This window comes from Elaeis guineensis, chromosome 3, assembly GCF_000442705.2.
Source record: "Elaeis guineensis isolate ETL-2024a chromosome 3, EG11, whole genome shotgun sequence".
Classification (NCBI taxonomy): Eukaryota; Viridiplantae; Streptophyta; class Magnoliopsida; order Arecales; family Arecaceae; genus Elaeis; species Elaeis guineensis.
The window spans coordinates 110900101-110919915 of record NC_025995.2 but is presented as its reverse complement, the minus strand read 5'-3'; the positions used below and the strand labels follow the sequence as shown (position 1 = coordinate 110919915).

At 37.4% G+C, this 19815-nt stretch overlaps 1 protein-coding gene across 2 annotated transcripts; it reads right to left on the bottom strand.

The window, feature by feature from the left end:
- Nucleotides 1–12948: 12948 nt before the first annotated feature.
- On the bottom strand, nucleotides 12949–18056 carry LOC105040946 (probable transcription factor GLK1). 2 transcript variants are annotated; one of them, XM_010917709.4, is made up of 7 exons: nucleotides 17280–18056; nucleotides 16404–16544; nucleotides 15606–15956; nucleotides 15463–15534; nucleotides 15269–15379; nucleotides 13323–13440; nucleotides 12949–13166 (listed from the first exon to the last, which is right to left on the bottom strand). In XM_010917709.4, the coding sequence occupies exons 1-7, from the start codon at nucleotides 17742–17744 to the stop codon at nucleotides 13138–13140; spliced, it is 1287 nt and encodes a 428-aa protein (XP_010916011.1). In that variant the 5' UTR covers nucleotides 17745–18056; the 3' UTR covers nucleotides 12949–13137. The 2 variants fall into 2 exon arrangements, with proteins under 2 accessions (XP_010916011.1, XP_010916010.1); XM_010917708.4 differs by having other exon boundaries at nucleotides 12949–13440.
- Nucleotides 18057–19815: the final 1759 nt, after the last annotated feature.

Sequence of the window (19815 nt, the reverse complement as noted above, 5' to 3'; positions counted from 1 at the left end):
AAAAACTTAGAAAATTTAAGGGAGAGCCGGGTATGGATTAATGGGCTGGGTACGGGCTGGATTCGGGCCGACTTCGGGTCAAAAATATGAGCTGAACTTCGGGCCGGGCCTGGGCTGGGCCAAAAGTATACCCGAGCCCGGCCCGAAAGATAAATGGGCTCTAAAATTCAGCCCAAAACCCGGCCTGAACTGTTCAGGCCTAGCCCAAAGTCCGGCCCGAAGTCGGGCCGGTCTGATGGGCTTCAGGCCGGCCCGAGCCCACTTCCAGCCCTATCCAGGACCGGTGTCATGGTCCGTTGAAGAAATTTTAGAATTCTCTAACACCACACCCCACAACACCCCCCCCCCCCCCCCCCCTCTCCCCCCCGGCCCCCCGAAAAAAAAAAAAGAAGAAAGAAATTTTAGAATTGATTTGTTTGGTACCGTTTGGAAAGCTTAAATTCGATCACTGCATTTTGATGCATCTTTCAATCAGGTATATAAATGACGCCTACTATTCTACCAGCAAAATTCATGATGAGCTTACCAAGATTGCATTGATTTGACGTCGCTGGAACACCTAGTTTGCTTTGTGCATGCTATATAATGAAACCACGTTTCTGGTCAATTGACTAGTCAATTTCCAAAACCATCTTTTGAAATTTATTACCAGCTTTCTAAATCTCCTGAAACATTCAGGAATTACAGCACGAGGTAAGAGTTAAAACAAATTTCACCTTAGCTGCCCATTGTGCGAGATAATAAACTGAAGTCCTCTGAGCTGCCTGTGATGATAGGTTTCAGGTGGTTTCTTGCCACGTAATTTTTATGGATGAGTATTGCCTATTATCTTGTAGAAAAATAAAAACTATATGCAAGTGATTTTTCTGTGCATCCATTTTGATATGTGGCTTATCTGGGGAAAGCATTCAAGTTTTGGTTAGACAACATGAATAGGTTTTCATTTCGCGTATTCTTGTGTATGCGTTTTTACGATCCACAAATCTTTTTCGTGATTGTACATGCAATCTTAATGTGCTGCAGCACAACTCAATTATAACATCAAGCAACAAGTTGATCTACGTGCTGATCGCTGGATTTGCACGAAAGAGTCACAAGATTTAGTTGTAGTTCCTACTGAAGCAAGTCAGAGAAGCTAGTTATAGGTGAACCGTTTATCATATGCGTCAACTCTAGCATCCGGAAAATAAAGAAGAAGGTCCTCGAGCCACAGATTAATATGATCTCTGAATCGAAGGACCCATAAGAATTCATACGCCATTCCAATCTCATATGAGAATGTATAATAATTTAGACTATTGAAATTAAACTGCACCATGGCCCCTGATTGCTGAAATGCAATCCTGTGAGTCACCTGCTTTGTGCTTCTCCAGAATGCAATTGCCAACAACAAGGTAGCAAAGTTGTGAGAATATATGATCAAAATATCATGATTTCTTGAAGAAGTCGAATGATCAGATTAAGCAGAAATTGATGGTTTCACCGAACAATTCTGATGCAAGAGGAGCATACTTCTGCAGCTGTGGGTGAATAAACCTCACAGACACCCAATGTTCTCCTGGTAGAACTAGTTGGTTGGAAATGGGCTCATCTGCATTCTCCATTGCAATTTTGGCTGGTCATCTTTATCGGTCTGATTTGTACTTGTTAATGGCGTGTATTTGACAAGTTATTTTTAGCAACATCATCCCTTGTCTATTAACAGTCTAGGATATTTTAATCTCTTTATACAATCCTAGCCAAAATCATTATAAAATAATTTAAATCTTTAGCAAAATTTGAATTTAAATGCACTGAAAATTTATATGATATTTCTGAGGTGATCGTATTGTTAGGTATAACTATAACTCATTCAGAAGGTCATTCTCGTATACCAAACTTTGGGCTTAGACTACTGGCCTCGTCTCTCCATTCCCTCCCCTGACTCAACTCCTCTCTGATCAAGGCCTTCAAGGTTTGTTTCCCACATGGAATGACATAAGGATGGAGGGACCAGCCCACAAGATATCCCTCTTAGATTGTTGATTGATTTTTTTTTTTTTTTTTTTTTGAGTGAAAAGGAGATTATTGTGTGTGGTCCCAGTACTCATCTATCTTTATTATAGAAAGCAAATTCAGATGCACAAAAGAGGGATGAAAATATTTTTACAGAAACTAGGAAATACAGAATTAAAAGAGAGAGCAGAACATTTCAGCAGTCCTTGGTAGCCAGAGCCGTGGGGGAACTATTAGGGAATCACTAGACATCACCAGACAGCCAAAATCAAAATGATTCATGGCTGTTTAATGTCTCCATCAAACAAAATTGGAATTGGAACGGAAGACTCCAAGCGGCCTCAGGCCACTGTCGGGCTTTCCAAGTAGATGCAAGACTGATTCTCCAAAGCAGACTCGAATGAGTGAGATTCAGAGAAGGATAAAACCCAACAGACCAAAAGTGGCTGCAAGTTTAATATCATTCGACAAGACCCACCTCATCATCATCTCAGAATTGCAAAAGCCAACCGATGATATCCAAGAGATCAAGAGCGGCTGGAGACACAGGAAAAAAAGCAACCAGGCGAAGATCCAATTTCATGGAACGAGTCAAAAAGAAAAAAAGAAAAAAAGGAGTTCATCGTACAGAAATATTTACCAGTGGAGCGTGAGTTCTGTGTGGTGACCATGTCCTTGCAATGCAAGCACCGGGAGGTGCAACAAACATGAGAGTTCGTGATAAAAATAAGAACATTGCAATAACTTCCGAAGTCCTTGTGGAGAAAAATTCATTGACATATTACATTGAATTCTCTGTCAGAAAATGCACTATATGAAGGCAGAAGAAGTATTTATGTGTGGTACGAGTAAGAGGAACAGGGAAGAGGAAAAGGCTTAACAGTTTTTTTTTTTTTTTTAATAATTCCCCAGCCACCAGATTACACATTTATAGACTAGACAGAAAATTCTAGCACATGTGGCTTTTCAGTTTTCACAGCAATCTTTAAATATTTTCTCTTTCCCAACAATACTTTCAAACTACTCCGTCAAAACATTAAAAATAAATTTAGATTCCAACATTTTTCCCCCCCCTTAAACTTGTTCCTCCTCGAGCCTTAACTCCAAGCATCTTCCTGAGGTATTAGAAGGCTTCAGTTTTGAGAGCTTTTGTAAAAGTATCAACAACTTGTTCACTTGTCTTCACATGGACCAGCTCAACTTCTTTTGCTTTGACAAACTCCCTAATAAAATGAAAACGAGTATCAATATACTTGGACCATTCATGATGTGGATTCTTTGCGAGAGCAATGGCTGATTTGTTGTCAACATAAATCTTGATTGAAATTTTTTACTTCAACTTCAATTCTTGAAGTAATCTTCTCAGCCAAACCATATGACAAACACAAGAAGCTGCAGCTATGTACTCTGCTTCACAAGTTGATAATGCAACAATGGATTGCTTCTTTGAAGACCAAGTGAATATAGTTTTTTCAAGATAAAAAACAAACACTATAGTGCTCTTGCGATCATCACAACATCCGACCCAATCACTGTCGCTAAAACTGACAAGCTCTATAGTATTCGAGGATGAGTAAATCAGCCCATAATCTGTTGTTTCCTTGATGTATCTAAGAATCCTCTTGGCCACTTGTAAATGAGAAGTCTTTGGAGTCTCCATATACCTGCTTACCAAACCAACACCAAAAAGTATATTAGGTTGAGTGCATGTCAAGTACCTCAGGCAGCCCACAAGACTTTTATAATAAGTTGGATTCACAGCTTTCTCTTCTCCATCCTTGCTTATTTTAATGCTGAACTCCATTGGAGTGTCCATAGGTTGACAATCTTCCGTAGAAAACTTCTTTAAGATCTCCTTGGCATATCTTTCTTGTGACACAAAACTTCCTTCTTCATCTTGCTTTACTTCAATGTCCAAAAAATATGCCATCAGATCTGTCATTTCAAACTCACTCTCCATTGAATGCTTGAATTCTTTAATCATTGAAAGATTGTTGCCCGTGAAGATCAAATCATCTACATAAAGACACACAAGCAAAATATCTCCATGTGAGTTAGTCTTCAAGTATAAAGCATGTTCATATGGACACCTAGTGAAATCATTTTGAACAAAATAATCATCAATTCTGAAATTCCATGCTCTTGGCGCTTGCTTGAGCCTCTAAAGTATTTTTTTCGACTTGTACACCTTTTCTTCTTGTCCTTCAATCACAAAGCCGGGTGGTTGCTCCACGTAGACCACTTCTTCAAAATTTTCATTAAGAAAAGCTGATTTTACGTCCATTTGGTACAACTTTCATTTCTGTTGAGCCACTAATGAGATAAGCAACCTCACCATTTCAAGCCGAGCTATTGGAGCAAAAACTTCTTCATAGTCAATGCCAAACTTCTTCAGACCAGTCTAGCTTTGTATTTCTCCATCTCTCCTTTTGTATTTTTTTTAGTCTTGTACACCCACTTCACTCCAATAGCTTTGTGGCCTTGAGGAAGTGAAGAAAGCTCCCATATGTTGTTTTTCTTTATAGCATGAGTTTCTTTTTGCATTGCCTTCCTCCACTTCATTTCTTTGAAAACTTCTTTATATGTCAAAGGATCAAATCATGCAAAAAGACATAAGTTACTAAATTCCTCACCTAAATTTATATCAACTATTTGGCTAGAGTTGTAGATTTCTTGGATGCTTTTGGTCTTTCTCACACCCAAGCTGCTCGAGTCATCTCTTCCAGATTGAATGCCAACTTGAGGGGGTGATGATGCTTCCTCAACTCTCTTTTAAGTGTCGATTTTCTGCACTTTTTCTTCCTCTACAGAGATATGCTTCTGCTAGTCAATGTTCTTTCAATTCTAGATCTGCCCTTCATCAAACTCAACATCTTTTAACATCACAACTTCGTTGGTTGCAGGGTTATACAACTTGTAGCCACTAGAATTATCGCCATACCTCAACAAGATGCACTTTTGGCTTTTGTCTTTGTACTTCATATGCTTCTCTTCTTGCACTTTGGCAAAAGCAATACTCCCAAAGATTCTCAAGTGATCCACCTTAGGCTTGCACATGCTCTATGCTTCCTCTGGTGTCATGTCTCCAATTCATTTTGTTGGAAGCCTGTTCAGCAAATAAACAGAGCAAACAACAGCATCTCCTCAAAATTCTTTAAGGACACTTCTTTCTTTCAACATGTATAACTATATTAAGAATGGTTCTATTTTTTCTCTCAAAAACATCATTTTGCTATGGTGTTTGAGGCATAGTAACCTGGTGAACAATCTCATTCTCCTTACAAAAATTTTCAAAATCCAGTGAGGTGTATTCACCACCTCTATCAGTTCGCAAACATTTTATAGGGCAGCCACTTTGCTTTTCAACCAGATTTTTGAACTCTTTGAATCTAGTCAAGACTTCCTTTTCTTTTAGTATGTAAACCCATGTTTTCCCACTATAGTCATCAATAAAATTTAGAAAGTACCTGTTACCACCAATTGAAATGGGTTTGATGGGTCCACACACATCGAAATGTGCCAGCTCAAGCTGTTGAGATGCTCTTCTTGATTTGTACTTTTGAAAAGGCTTCCTTTGCTGCTTTTCCATGACACACACTTCACACAAATTACTCGAACATTCAATCTTTGGTAGTCCCATCACCATGTTGTTCTTCTCCAAGAGCTTCAGTGCCTCAAAATTAAGATGCCCATATCGAAGATGCCAAAGTGTGGTGCTGTCCATTATGCTGCTTTAAGATAATTTGCTTCATTCACATTCAACTTCAGAGAAAATATCCTGTTCTTGGCCATTCTTATATGAGGATAAGATTATTATTTTTGTCACAAAGGCTAAGAGCCAAATCCTTCATTTGTACATCATAGCCTTTCTCAAGTAGTTGCCCAATACTCAAAATATTACTTTTCATGTCAGGATCATAATAAATATCAAAAATGCACAATTGCTTCCCATTCTTGAGCTCAAACAAATTTTACTTTTGCCTTCAATAGATCTTTGAGATAAATCTCCAAAAGTGATATTACCACAATGCCTCTCATCAAGCTCAGCAAAAAACTCCTTTGTTCTGCACATGTGATTTGAAGCTCCCTTGCCTAGAAACCATGTGACGGTTTGAGGTGCATCTGACCCATTATAGGCCATCAACAACACATGCCCTTCATTTTCTTCTTCGTTGTCAACAAGATTAACTTTTTCTCCATCATTGTTAGTATTCTAATAACATTCAGATGAATAATGATCAAACTTCTTGCAAGTTCGACATTGAATTTCAGATTTATCATACCTCGACCAACCAAAACATCCACGACCATGGCCTCGACCTCGAAATTTTCCCCGTCCATGGCCATAGCTATGCGTATCTTCATGATTGGTTTGTTGTTCACTTGAAGTTGCTATTCGACCACCTCTTCCTCTTGGTGGAAAAAATCTCCCTCGTTGAAAACCACCTCGGGATGGTTTGTCCTTCTTGAGAGTCAAGTTAGTTTGAAGTACTTGCTCTAGAGACTTTTCGTCTTGTCGCTTCAAAATCCTTTGTTTATGAACTTATAGAGATCCCATGAGTTCTTCCACTGTCATTACATCTGTGTCTTTAGATTCTTCAATGGAAACAGCCACGTAATCAAATTTTGATTCTAAAGACCTCAGAATTTTTTCCACAACTCGGACATCTGGTAGATCCTCATCGTTTCTTCTTAATTGATGGACAATAGAAACTACTCTTAAAAAATAATCGGAGATTGTCTCCACACTCTCCTGGTGAAGTGCTTCAAACTGAGCTTGTAAGGTTTGTAAGCAAACCTTCTTAACTCTTTTAACTCCACTGAAGGCTTTCTCAAGAATCTCCCGAGCTTCCTGCGATGTTTTTGCTGGAGCAATGATCTCAAACATGGCATCATCAATTCCTTGATAAAGTGTGAATAACACCTTCTTCTCCTTTTTTTTCTTAATTCTCTAAGTTCCACCTTCTCCTCATTCTCCATAGTTGCTTCTTCTGCACGCTTCTTGGAAACCAGATTCCACAAGGTCCCATACATCTAGAGAATCCAAGAGGGCTTTCATTTGTATACTCCATATATCATAGTTGCCTTTTGCTAGTTTGGGCACTTGTGATTGAAAAGCATTTGTTATGGCCATTGACTCTACAAGCTCTAATATCAATTTTGAAGGCAGAAGAAGTGGTTATGTGTTGTACGAGTAAGAGGAACAGAGAAGAGGAAAAGGCTTAACAATTTTTTTTTCCCAAGCCACCAGATTACACATTTATAGACTTCATAGAAAATTCTAGTACACGTGGCTTTTCAATTTTCACAGCAATCTTTAAATATTTTCTCTTTTCCAACAACACTTTCAAACTACTCTGTCAAAACATTAAAAACAAGTTTAGATTCCAACACTATAAACACCAAATGCACCTACAGAACATAATGCTTTGGGTATGGATTTATTTTTTATTTCATAATGCTTTATTTGGGACAACTTGCATGCACACACAACAATTGCAGGGTACTATCAAAACTTATACTTGCAAGTTCCTTTTTAACCAATTGGTAGGAGATCACACATATTAGACACCACCAATGCACCCTCTTCACAAATTAAAGAGCAGAAGGGTCTCCCTCTTAATTGATTTTGTATGCTTCATGTCCTACTTCAGCATCTTGAAGTAGTCCTACTTGTTGCGAGAATATTTCTTACTAATGGAACACAAACACAAAAATGAGATCATTTTCTCTGTTGGAAAAATATTGCCATTAAAATTGTGAAAACGATATCCTTTTTTCCTAAACTATGTATAAATAATAGGATAAATTCTAGAAAAATCAAGTAGACAAGTCAACAAATACGAGCAATGCAAAGTTTTTTACATGGAAAACTCTTCCAATGCAAAAAGAAAAACTATAGGGTCACCAAGCCCTCTCCCAAATATTCTGCTATCAATAATTTGGGGATTATAACTTATTTGTTCTTCTCTAAATAAATTAGAGGATCATCATATCAAAAGCCAACACTTTTGGTTTACGTAATAATACATCATGAAAGAAAATGATGGAAAATAATAAATGATGGAAAGATCTCATCAATGATATTTTTTGATGTCTTCCAAAAAATCTTTGGAGATGCCCTTGATTTATTCCAAGAAATTCATGAAGATAGTTTGAATCAATGTTGCAGTTGTGGATGAATTTAATAAATCTAATGATGAATATCTTGATTTCTTCTTTTTTCTTTTTGCTCTAAACCCTAGCCCAGATCTCTTAAAGAGAGCTCCTCCTTCCTTCTCTTAGTAGGATACTGTGGAAAAAGTAGGCATCATTTTTTATTTATTTATTTTTATTTTATTTTTCATCAAAAGAAGTATTTATTTTCTATTTGGGTAACTTAAGATATCATATTGATAGATTTTCATAAAAAGATCTCAATTATTATGGTATGTTGTAAGAATGGATCCTACTTATAAAGAGATATACCCAACAATTTCATGTTGCTCCATGGAAGTTGGTGTCAAACATACAATTGGATAACTCTTCATCTCTTCCGGAAGAATTGAATAATTTGGTGAATTAAAGATTTCCATCGCCTGGGTTTATCTCAATTAAACTGCCCAAGGTGATTCTACGGTTTAGAAAGAAGGATCTTGTGGATTGCAATCTCTTGAAAACATGTAAATATATGTATTGCATAATGCCATTTTCTTTTTACACTCTCAAAAAAAAATGCCATTTTTTACCATAACAATAAAAAATATGTTTCAAGGAGGACTCACCTCAGTATCAAATTTGCAGGATGAGTACGAGGAAAAAAATATCTGATGCATGTCAGGTGAATTTGGTGTTGTGGCACCAGCTTGTGAAGTCTCCATGACCCTTGAATTTATGGTCAACCTCTCTCCAGTCCAGGTTGCCGGCCACCTGGCATATTGCTATGCTGAAAACAATATGTTTAGCTATTGACAACGTTTTTAGCATGCAGACCATGAAGCATTGGCGGATGCAAGTAGAAAAATATAGGGTCAATTGACCTTACAAAAAAAATTGATTCCATATATATATATATTAGTAGGAAAAGTTAAAATTTATCCCAGTAATTTTATGAATTGACTTCATATCTCATGTAAAATTTTAAACAAATAAAAAATAAAAAATCACATCAAAAGAGTAACTATGATCTACATTCTCTTTTTTTAATGGCTCACATATCCTATCTCTCTTTTCTCTCTCCTTATCTAATACTATTTTGACCTCTCTCTCTATCTTTCTCTTTCTTTATTAATGACTTTTTGTGTTTGTCTTTTGATAGCCCATCCTAATCCCATCTATCCATCTCTTATATTTAAACCGTACATCAATTTATTTTTTATATTCTAAAAGGACTATATTAAAAAATAAAAAAAATAATTATGACCTACACTCTCTCTCTTTAATGATTCACATATCCCACTTCACTCTCTTTTATGTCACTTTGATCTCTCTCTCCCTCTCTGTCTCTCATTCTTTCTTTTTCTTTATTAATTACTTTAGTATTTATTTTTTAATACCCTACCCCAACCCTATGGTCCCATATCCACCTCTTGTGTTTAAACACACTTCACTTTATTTTTAATATCCTAATCAATCCAAATATATAGAAAATCATATATCCTTCTTATCTCTCTGCTCAACCTGAATTAGATATATCTCTTTTAGCTTCTTTTTTTAATAATTTTTTTTTAATTTTTTAATTTTTTTTTCACGTATATCAGATATGTATGATTGAAATAATTTTTAGTTAGTCCTTATAAATTTTAATATTTAATAATATCTATAATTTTACTATGATAATTTTTTATAATATTATATTATAAAAAAATATTTTTAAATATTTTATTATTTTTTTAAAAAATAATATTTTATTATTATTATTATTATTATTTTTCTTTATAGCTCTTCTGTTCTTTTTATTATATTGATTTCATAAAAAAAAATTTCTGAATCCACCACTGCCATGAAGGTCTAAATTTTGGAAGATGATTAGTATTAAACTGCAACTTATGCAGCAAGTTCTCTGAAATTTTCCTTTCTTTTCGTTCTTCTGGAGGAAGGAGGACGAGTGCAATGGATGTCTTAAAAACTACAGCAATGTCAAAATGCTGCTTAGAGCCAGCGCACACGCACACGCGCGCGTGCCCGGGGGGTGGGGAAGGGGGGGGGGGGGGGGGGGAGAGAGAGAGTTATAGATGCAACCAATGAGGTTATGGTTGCAATACTCTCCTGATTGACTTGAGAATCTGGAGACTTAGATGTGTATGCAAGTCATGGCTTTCTGGGGAATTCTTTTTGCTAAGCAACATTTGGAGAACCATGCTAAAAGGTGTACCAAGGCATAACATTCCGGACGCGGATGGCATCTACTTATAAGTTATCCCAAATCATTTTGAGAAGGGTGGGCATCCCTGTAGCATATCCCACTGTTGCGGCCAATCCCCTCGTCATCTGATCACCGAGAACGTGCACCTGTAAGAAAAGTCCTCACTGACCGAAGATGCCTCCGACGGAGATCCTCCGACAGTCAAGTCAGAGAGGAGACTAGGCAACAGTGGAAAATCAGAGACTCAGCGGGGGAGAGAGAGCTCGAGAGCTTTTCGAGAGCTCATCAAAACTGTTGCCTTACCTCGTTTTATAGTAGAATGCGGTATGGTCCCGCCATTAATGATGTAGACAATTGAGGAGTTGTCAAATCGTCGGGGGGCTGTCAAATCAACGTAGGTTGTCAGGTCATCAGAATTAACCCATGTCCTTGGCAGGACAATGTCCCAAAACGGTCGCATAGCATGTCCTTGACAGGACAACAGCCTAGAGCGGTTGTATGACGTTTAGACGGGCTGGCCGACTATATGTCGGTATTCGGCTGCCGGAACATCGGGCGATGATTCAAAAATACCGTCGGTTGATCTGGTGCCTCGTGGAAGTCGGACGTCGGCTGCCACCTCCGACAGTGAGTCGGTGATATAGGTTCGGCCGTTCGACAGGTTGGAAATAGTATTGGTCTGTTTTACCTACATACCTTCGGTCGGATATTGTCGGCAGTCATTGTCGGAATCGTCTGTCCGTCAGGTGGGTAGAGTCAGACGTCGGTCGGATCGATCCGAGGATAAATCGACGTACAGGGATCAGTCGATATATTCCAACATCCACAAATTCTTATCATGGTTTGATGTGCATGCTCACATATATTCGGTGAGACCTTTCTGCTAAACTTAGGCAATGGACGTTTCACTATATTTTAAAAGGCAAATTACCGTCTTCAAGAAATGGACTCCCCAAAATGCAGGTCTTGGTCTTGGATTTGATGAATCCCTCGACTCAACCTAAAATGTTATGGTTGCTCCATCCGAAGAATATGAGCGTTATGTCAGTGAGTCGTCAGTCCTACATTGGCTGATGAGCAAGCGTTTACAAGTATGGGCTGGCCCACCTGATAGTTTAAATTTGCCGAGATAAGTCCGTGACCGGTGGCATCGAAGCCAGGTCTGGTGTTACCAGCCTTCTGTGTCACATCAGTCCTTGACTTGGGGTACGAGAAGACAGATAAGAGTTGGCCCAAGGGTGGGCTCCCTCTCGCGTACGAGCAAATAACGTTGAGCACATCACGGGCTTAAGGGGGGACGGTCATGGCCCTACATTGGCTGATAAAGGGGTGCTGCATGGGGTTTATAAAATATGGACGTTTCCATCAAATTTTTTAAGCTTTTTAGATGGATGTGAATTGCTCTTTACTCTGGGTTACTACTGTTAGAGATGGACTGGAGAGGCCCCTATTCTAGTCTATTGGTTCGCACAGGATATCATTGTTTGAGTCATTGGTTCCTACATTATATCATGGTCGAAGTCATACATCTGACGACGCAAAGGTCTAGAGTTTGCTAATTCTTTCATCATATATCCAAGTTGAAAATCTTGGAGTAATTTCTCAAGGCCAAGTATCGTTTGTTGCCATAGAGTTGGAAAGGGTGCTTGTGTTGCGTGACAACCGTCGGAACGGAGAATGCGTAAATGGGTTCTAAAGTTGTTGACTGAGGTCGATCCTATAGCACCGAGGGATGGGGGAGATTGTGACGTAAGATGCTCATGGAAGGGTGGTTTACCATGACCTTGAGAGTTCAAGCTTTGACAAGTATGAGCGTCCAGCTTGTGGGAGGTCTAGCTAACTACAGCAATACCACTACTAGCTTAATATTTCCGATGTTTTCTGATGTTGTTTTGCTTTTGTGCTTTAATTCCGGCATTTTACTGATATGACTGTGTGTCTGGTGTTGCTCAAGGAGAAGAACTTTTGTAACATTGGAAATAAAAAAGTGTTTTCTGTAAAAAAAAAAAAGGTTTTGATAATAATATCTAAAAAGTGCTTCGACGAGAATGTAAAATTCTACTTACTGGCTTCTCCTTGCAGAAGCTTCTTTTTGGAAATCTGAAGAAACACCGGATACACCTTTGTCCTTATGGATGAGAATTGCTGGGTGGCCCAAATCAGTTAAAGGTTGGTGTTTGGTGGGATTTACAGTGCATTAATTTGTCATGCTTCATAAGGGGTTAGGCAAACACTGTATCGGCGTAACCCATCAGATACTGGTTTTGGGCCTTGATGTTTCCCTTGGGAATTACATGGTGGAGGTTATTCCTCTGCACCTTTTGTTTACCACGCACTTGTGTATTTGCAAGAAATTATTATTATTATTATTATTTATTTATTTTTGTGTGAGAGAGAGAAAGAGAAGAGATTGTACAAATCTTGTGTGTTAGAGTATATTATGTATTGCCTATAGTATACATTATGTGCACATAGCCTCCGTGGTAAGCTCATCTCATGGTTATTAATGTAATCATCGCGTATCTACATGACTCTCTCCTGATACGGTAAGAGAGGATGAGAGTACTTTACAACCCAACTCTTATTGTATCATTTATGGTGTTACCATGTAGGACAATCTCTGCTTTTTCATGGTAGTAGTCATATTCTTAAGCGAGCATATGGCAACAGTCCTACTGCAATCATTAAATACAAATCAAATTGCCCTATTACGGTACAACAGTCATAGTACTACCGAAAAAAAGAGAGGAGTTGCCTGCTCATGCGTTCATCCGCCATCGTCCAGCCTGACAGTACTCTCATACAAGTACTAATGAGTTAAGTGGACCTAATCACGAAAAGATTGAAAGGAGATTTCAGTTTTTACTCAGTATAAGATCTACAGATCATAGACATGTCGACGAATTCTTGATGGACGTTGGCCATGAAACCAAGGTAGTGTTGACATGATATCAACCACACATTGGCGGTACTTTTGACACACCTTGCCTTTGTAGTTCCACCAGCACACTTTCCAATGATGGAGGCTTCAACCCAAGCGGTAACGGCAACCATGGCTTTGCTAAAACATCTCCAACAGCTGCATCTATACTTTCCTTTGACTGGAGAAAAAATAATGAAGAATATAGATAGGTTTATGGATATATCGTGAGTGGATTAAACATCACGTATGCATGAGTTTTATATCAGAATGAAATAACTACATAATTGTGATAACATTATAGAATGAACTTTTTGCTCAAAAAACATTACAAAATGAATATATCAAGATGCATTTATGTATCTATTCCGCAACATTAGTAGTTTCTGCAAACACTTTTCCTTTGTTCTCGTTCTAATAGACATGCCATCGAATCAAAAACTCAATGTCGTTCTTTTTGTTTGTGAACTGATTAGTCAATTCTAGTTGCCTACGATTTTTGAATACTTTGTACTTCATCATATATATTTGGCATCAATTTTTGTACTTTTATGTTTTCTGTTTGAGTCAAATTGACTAACACCTCAGCTAAGACAAAAGTTAGAATTTCTGATCTTGTTTTTTACTATCCGACCCCACATTCTTCATTCTGTCAATGTTTACGTTCCTAATACTTAAAATTCATTTTTGATGCATGGACCAAACACAGCTCACAGAGACTGTCCTCCATGACATTCACCCATATGAATCGGTTGTATTTGTTGCTCGGCCCCGCTTTCTTTTCCTCTTGAGTATCCTTTTGGTGGGTAATGTCTCTTGAGCCTTCTTTAACGAAGGCCCATGTATCTTTATACATCTTAATTTTTTTATTTGTTACCTTGGTTTGAGTTAATGAAATCAACTGGTCCAAGCTGAGGGGCCCACATAATACATAACAAGTTGTACAGAGATGGTCGTGGAATCTGTCCTACGTAACCCCAACAACCACACGGACATGGGCAAACTCAAAGACAGCGTCTCCACATACCGGGTAGCATCTTCTTGTTCTTATTTTAACCACCTTTATTTGACTCCAGTAAGCTGGATTCCCTTCTTTTTTTTTTTTTTTTCAGAAAAATGGGACAAAAAATAAAGAGAGAGAAAATTAGTACATAAGTAGATTAATATATTGACTCATTTGGTTTGTGGAAAGAACTTTTCTTTCTAGAAAATAATCTCTTCTTCTCGAAATATAATTTTAATATATTTGATTAATTAAAGAAAAATGACTTATTACAGAATGATTTATATTTTTATTTTTTTTAAAAAAATTATATAAAATATTTATTATATCCCTAATAGATATAAGTCTATATATTTTTGCTCTCAAATCTTATATAAATAGTAATATTATATTTATATTAACATAAATATATTATAATATAATATTATATCATAATAATTTATTATATTACAATAATATTAATATATATGTATTGATATTATATTAATTTTTTAATATAATATATTTGTTAATATAGATATAAATATAATATTATACTCATATAATAATATAAATACTATATTAATATTAAAAATATTAAATTAGTATAAATATTAATATAATATTGATATTATAATGTTTATAATATAAATATTGTACTGTATTAATATAAATATTAAAATTTCAATCGTAGATCTTACAAAGATATTTTTAAAAAAAATAATCAATTTTTATCTTATGAAAAATTTCAAAACTCATCCCCCTCGTAAAAACATAGTTCTCTTTTTTTTTTTAAACTCTAACCAAATAAGGAGGCTCTTTTCTGCATCTCAGAAATTGTCCTTCCCTCCCCCACTTCCCATAAACCAAACGAGTCATACATGCCACTGGGTACTCCCATAAACCAAACGAGTCCTATATGCCACTGGGTACTCTGCCCAAGTTGTCAGAAAATAATTGAATCATAATGTTTGAACTAATATATGAGTGAATAACAGCACTGGTTCAAGAATGATAAGAAACTTACAGGATGAGCATCGAGTTGAATCTGTGGAACAGGGTGCTTTGTGGCGGGAGGAGGAAGTGACCTGTAGAACGGGTAGGGAAGAACACCCGGGACTGGTGGAGCTAGAAACCTCTGCATTTAATTTGCTCCACAAAGTAAGGAACCAACCTTTTCACAAACATTTCATAGGATGATCACGAACAAAAGGTGAATACCGTTGGCAATGCGTGAGGGAAGCAAGGAGTTCCTTGTGCTAGGGTATGTGGTACCCAACCGTCTCTAAAGCCCTGAAACAAAAACAAAACAATTTAGAGAGAGAAGGGGGATGGAGAGAGAGAGGGGGGGGATGGGAAGGTACCTTATGGTAATGGTGGTGCCAAAAAGAAGGGTTTGATGGTGGAGGAAGAGGTGGCCGAGGAGCCCACGGCGGAGTTGGAGTCCGCGGGGCTAGATGTCTCGGCCACATGTGCACTAATGGTGGGTCCACAGTGGGGTGCCCCCAAACATGTAACGGTCTAAAGGACTGGATTGGAGGAGGAGGAGGAGGAGGAGGAGGAGGAGGTGGAGGGAAGCCAATGGTGGGGGCAAGCCAAGGGTTCAAGTCCCTTTTTGCACTGGCACCGCTGGCCGCATACATTTGCCGTCTCTGGCTCCAGCTTGCAGCTTCTGCCTCCCTCGCGAGAAGATGCTTACGATGAGACCTATATTTCTGTGAGAAGAAAAAGAAGAATAAAGGCCTTGTGTGTGTTTCTTTTTTTTTTTTTTTTTTTTTTATTTGAATTCTTTTTAATTACATTAGTTACAAGGAATATACTAAAGAAGTAAATTTATCCAATCTTTGCTGAGCTTCCAATCATGTTTGCATATTTTCGATTCTCGTACTTGAATAGTTAGACAAGCTAACAACATGGTGTACGGCTCTATAATGAGGTACTAGATAGAAAGAGGAGAAATGAAGAAAAGAAAAGCGTCTGTCCCCCGTTTAGAAATGCAGGTTTTCTCTTGTATCTTTTGTACACTGGACGCTGGGGCTAAATTAAATTAATCGAACTCTCAACAGTACCGCACACTTTCATTTAATAGGGCCGGGGATAAAAGATAGTAGTACTTTGAGATAAGAAATGTTCAAAAAGGGAGAGATAATTAAGGATGGTACCTGCAGATGGCTAGCGACGTTGTGTCGAGTCAGGCAGTCGATCCCCATTAGCTCTAAAATCCTCGATGGCACTGCTTTATCGACTCCAAGCTGCTCCACTGCCTGAACAAATCTTCGATGCAGCTCCGGCGTCCAATCCACCTGGGACGTCAGCCATGGATTAGGAAAAAAAATGTAAGTTAAGAAAATGATAGAAAAGATTATCCATAAAGGATAAGATCCACTAACGTTTTCTTCTTCATTAATAAAAATTTCAGGTGACTACTGACTGCCCATTAGTCTCCTTTCTTTTTTTAAAAAAAAAAAGGAAAAAGAAAAAGAGTCATGCTTCTCGTGATACCCTTTTCCCCAGATCTATCTGAATTTCGTAATGTGTTCGTGGGATGCTCTAACTGGCTATAATTTGCACTTTATGAATATTGGATATGACAAGCAAGAAGACTAGGAAATATATATAAACACATAGAGCCATAGCTTGCGCTTGGAAAAAAGAAAATCTTGAAACAACTTTTTTTTTTTTTGGATGGTGATAATCTCAAACAAGTATTTCTAGGTTGAAGCAATCAGCAAGAAACAATCACTTCCTTTGCTCTAAAACTATACCTATTTATTCCTTTCACGTAAAAGGACCATCTAACATCTCCCATTGGATCAGATCTACTCAGCGAGTCGTGGTTCTCGTGATATCTTCTTCCCGGTATCTATGTAAATTTTTTATCAGGTGGCTAGTTTTTTAGCCTCCTAAACTGTCAAAAAGAAAAAAAAAAAAAGAAGAGGAGGGGGTGGGGCGGAGAGAGAGATCGAGAGCTCCAGACATGGTTGCACTACGACCAAAAACCCTTGCCAACACGACCGACGACCCTTGCCAACACCTACCTTCACTTTCCGCTTCCCTTGCGAGTTCTTCGTTGCCGTTGCCGATGACTTCCGGCCTCTACCGGCCTCTGATGACGGCGACCTGACCTCCGTCGCCATGGCCACCGTGTCCTCCCTTGTCGTCGCACTCGTGACCTCCTCACGTTGACTCAGATCCTTCTCTACCTTCATCTCCCCTTCCATTAATCCATTCTCTTGACCCGCACCATTTGAACCCACCGCCGACTCAACCGCCATCGCCATCCCCGAAGAGTCCTCCTCTCCACCTGCCAACAACTCCGAAAATATCTCAGCAGGATCCACCTCAAGGTTCGGCAGTATGTCCCCGTCATCAAACTCCATGAAGAGGTCATCAAAGTTGATATCTTCCAGCAGGGTGTCACCGGAGAAGTTGCTGGGCAATTCCCCGACCCCCCCATCTCTTTCCTCTCCATTGGAGCCTCTCAGTGGTGAGACTGCAAGCATCCCAATAGAAGAAAAGGCAGAGAGAGAGAGAGAGAGAGAGAGAGAGGATATATAGGCACAGATAGAGGCTAGGAATCTAGCTCTAGCTAGCTATAAATGGCCAACGTGCAAGAATGACAGTAATCATATTGTGGCCGACGGGATATTAATTGCATGGGTATCGGTTCCAAGGAAGAGCTTCTTCTAAATTATGCTTGTACGCAGTTATGGGGCTGGTTTCTCTGAAGAGTGGGGTGAGTGGCCAGCGAGTATGGGAGAGAGAGGTTGGGAAGAGGGCTAGTGGGGAGACTTACAGGTGTTTACTTAGAATGGCTTGATTGGGGTCTTGGTGTATATCTGAGCTGGGAGAGGTTGGATGTCAACCACAACTTTTTGGAGATTTGTTTGATTTGTTTTACGGGTTTTGTTTGGACATTCTCTCTCACTTCTAATTATTTGTGTGGTTTGTGCTCTTGTGGTGAGTAATTTTTTGCGCTTTTAATAGTTTGGAGGGGGGAGAGAGAGACCTAGAAAGAGAGGCAGCGGACTCGTGAGCTTGTTGGAGGAGAAGATCCAAGGGAGGGGTCCGAGACGACAGCGGCTGCACGCTTATCAACTGGAGAGCCCACCCGCCCTCTGATGAGAGGAAAAGGTAAATTGTCTGTGCACCGCGGGCGGTGCAGAATATCCGACGTAAAGCTTAGCTGATTGGCCCACATAATTATTATTTTTTAATATATATTTAATATTTATAAAATAAATTTTTTATTTATCAATTTTATATTTTTATTTTTTTAATAAAATTATGAAATTTTATATTTATATTATGACATGCTGTATCCAAAAATTATAATTTTTATCTATAAGATATCATAATATAATATAAAATATCATAATATAGACGTGATGTCATAAATTTTTTTAAATAAAAATAATTTTATTATTTAAAATTTTTAAACAAAAAATCGATCTGTAGATATTAAATATATATTAAAAAATTATTAAATAAAAATATTTTTTTATATTATAATATTCTGAATCATATTATGATATTTTAAGTTATAATATGTTATAGGATATCATAATTTTTTTTAATAAATAAAAATATTTTTATCATATAAAATTTTTAAATAAAAAAATTAATTTTAAATATTAAATATATATTAAAAAATAATAATTATATGAATCAATCAAATAATATAATACGTTCTACGTTGAATTTTCTGCGCCACCCGCAAAGAATTTTTCAAAGGAAAATGATCCTGAGGGCAACATTTTCTCGTCTTTTCTTATAATGGGGCCGCGTCCTTTTCCCGTTTCCCACCAGCTCTAAAAAGGATGGAGTGTTACACTGCAATCGCCAATTATAATGGTTTAGGTCCTCCCGTCTGGGCATTTTAGTGGCAGATATTTAACTGGTCCTTTTATATTCAGATGATAACAACAACAACAATAATAATAATAATTTAAAATTTTTATTATATTCAATCATCTAAATACAATGATCTTTTTTTATCAAAAAAATAAAAATATTGATCTTCTTTCAACTCTAAATCTCGATGCCAAATGAAATCTTGATTTAATTTATTTAGTTACCATTAATTTTTCTCTCATTTTTCATCATCAGATCTTATAATTATCATATAAGAACTATTGCTTCTATTATTTAATACAAGATGGGTCGGATCTTTTAACTATTTTTTATTATATATGCTTGCGGAAAAAAAATGTTTTCTGATGGACCTAGGATATAGATACTATAGCATTTAGTTTTTGTTTTAATATAAGACGCATCTAAAAAGTCTGCCCACCTCACGGAGCTAATGATTAACACATAAGAAAAAGTTCACTCTATCTATTTTCTAATTTGTTTTAAAAACAGTTAAGACTTCTTGGTTGTGATAATGACATGCTTCTTAGCCTTATCAATCTCTATCTCTAGTTTAGACTTCAATAAATGATATTTTGAGGTTATTTTCTATTTTAAGCACCTATAAAGGTTTGAAATAAAACTAGTGAAAAAGATCGACTCTAGAGTTGATGCCCACGGTTCGCATGGCACCATCCAAGAAATATGTCAAGGAAAAAATTA